The sequence below is a fragment of the Mastomys coucha genome, unplaced genomic scaffold, assembly GCF_008632895.1.
Source record: "Mastomys coucha isolate ucsf_1 unplaced genomic scaffold, UCSF_Mcou_1 pScaffold23, whole genome shotgun sequence".
Lineage (NCBI taxonomy): Eukaryota > Metazoa > Chordata > Mammalia > Rodentia > Muridae > Mastomys > Mastomys coucha.
The window spans coordinates 84,152,335-84,154,153 of NW_022196906.1; the positions used below are offsets into that span (position 1 = coordinate 84,152,335).

At 49.8% G+C, this 1,819-nt stretch overlaps 1 protein-coding gene across 1 annotated transcript in view; it reads right to left on the reverse strand.

Annotated features, from left to right (window-relative positions):
* Tbc1d2b (TBC1 domain family member 2B) overlaps window positions 1-1,819 on the reverse strand; it is a 69,552-nt gene that overhangs the window by 7,682 nt on the left and 60,051 nt on the right. Inside the window, exon 11 of the mRNA XM_031345654.1 lies at window positions 812-997. Coding sequence (XP_031201514.1) covers window positions 812-997 — 186 coding nt within the window. The remainder of the gene's footprint in view (window positions 1-811; window positions 998-1,819) is intronic.

Consider the following 1,819-nt stretch of genomic DNA (forward strand, 5'->3'; position numbering starts at 1 on the left):
ATCTTTTTTATTTAAAAAAAAAAAAAGAAAGAAAAGAAGCCTCAATGCCCCAGTGTAGGGGAATGCCAAGGCGGGGAGACAGGAGTGTGGGGTGGATGAGGGAGCACCCTCATAGAAGCAGGGGGAAGGAGGAGGGGATAGGGAGTTTCTGGAGGGGGAAACAGGGGAAGGGGATAACATTTGAAATGTAAATAAAGAAAATATCCAATTAAAAAAAAGAAGCATGGAAGACAACATATAAATTGAGGGGAGAGTCTGTTTTCCTATTATATATCCTTAGTTATATTTACTTTTTATTTTTACTTAACTAAAATTATTTATTTATTTGGTGTGTTTATATGCTTGTGTGTAGAGGTCAGAGGAAAACTTGCAGAGGTTGGGTCATGACAACCTGCTGACACGAATTCCAGAAATTAAACTCAGGCTGTGAGGCTTCTTGTGCTGTCCCACCAGTCACTTGTTCGTTTATTTTTGGTTTGCTGTGCTATGGTATAGTACAGTATTGTGTCTGGGGCGGGGTGGGGATAGCGGAGGGCAGGGACTGAAACTAGAGAGGTCTCGCGTGCTGGACCACTCAGCTACTGAGCATTATGCTAGTTTACTCTGTGACAGGACCTCCCTGTGAGCTTCACAGTGAGGTTCTTCATGGATGAGCAAGTAACCGCAGGTCCCCAAGGCCTGTGGGGCACACCACAGGGAGGTAAACTTGGTGCTGCAGAACCCTCACAGGTTCCAGGAGAATCAGCCATTGTCTCTACCGACACAGTCTGTCACAGTCTGACAAGCTGGTGTCTCTGCAGAGTCCACTCACCTTTGGCCCCTCATAAAGGAAGGAGTCCCATATTTTAAAGAGGATGTCGCTGACAACGCTGTCCACAAATACCACCAGAAACCAGTTGAAGGTGATGAGGGTGTAGTCCACTTTGTACTGCTCAAAATGGGTGTGCAGTCGAGGCAGCTTCTCACTCATGAGGTCTCTGAACACCCGCTGGTCCACCTGGAGAGGGAACGAAGGGGAGAAAGGCCTGGGGTCAGCTGTGCCGCCTGAGAGCGGAGGGTGGAGCCCAGGGGGACGTGCAGCAACACAGCTCTTTTGGGTGTCCATGTGGGGTGCATCATAGAGACAGGCTGCTCTGTGGCCCAGGAGCAGCTGACCCAAAATGCTGCAGGGCCAGTAAGTGTCACTCTCCCTAGGGCATGGGGAGACATGAAGAGTCTCCAGCCCGAGAGCAGCTCCAGCACTCAGCATCTCACGTGGAAGCAGGCTATTGAAAAGAGCTGGCAGGTTGGTGTCAGCCTGCCAACACTCCTATGAAAACAGGCAGTCTTAGATGCATGAGCACCGAGCAGGAAATGTAACAGTACTGCTCACACCATGCAGTGAACAGGTTAGGCAGAAAGATCACTAGAGTCAGAGGATCCCAGCTCCAGTTTGTTAGCTGGGTCTACCCACCTACAAAGGTTGTTCTAAACAGCTCTGTACTCTTCTGGAGCATAGGCAGAGACAGCTGACTTACCCACTGTGCTGCTGTGAGCATTAAAAGAGACATGTAAACTACTGCAAGACAGACAAGCCACAGGAGGCTGTAGCCTCTACATGTTAGGCCAGGCAACTGGTCAGTGCTGCCAGTGTTGGGCAGAGGGCTACATAGGGTTCAAGGATGACCTACAGGATGGAAGGGGTGAGTGAAGAAGCTAGAAAAATGGATTAGCATAACTGTGGCAGGGATCAGGCTTCTAGGAAGAGGGCTGAGAGGCCAAGGAGCTCTCCCTACTTTGTGTGTGACCCATGTAAGCCCCCACCGCCCCCTCTGTGTAT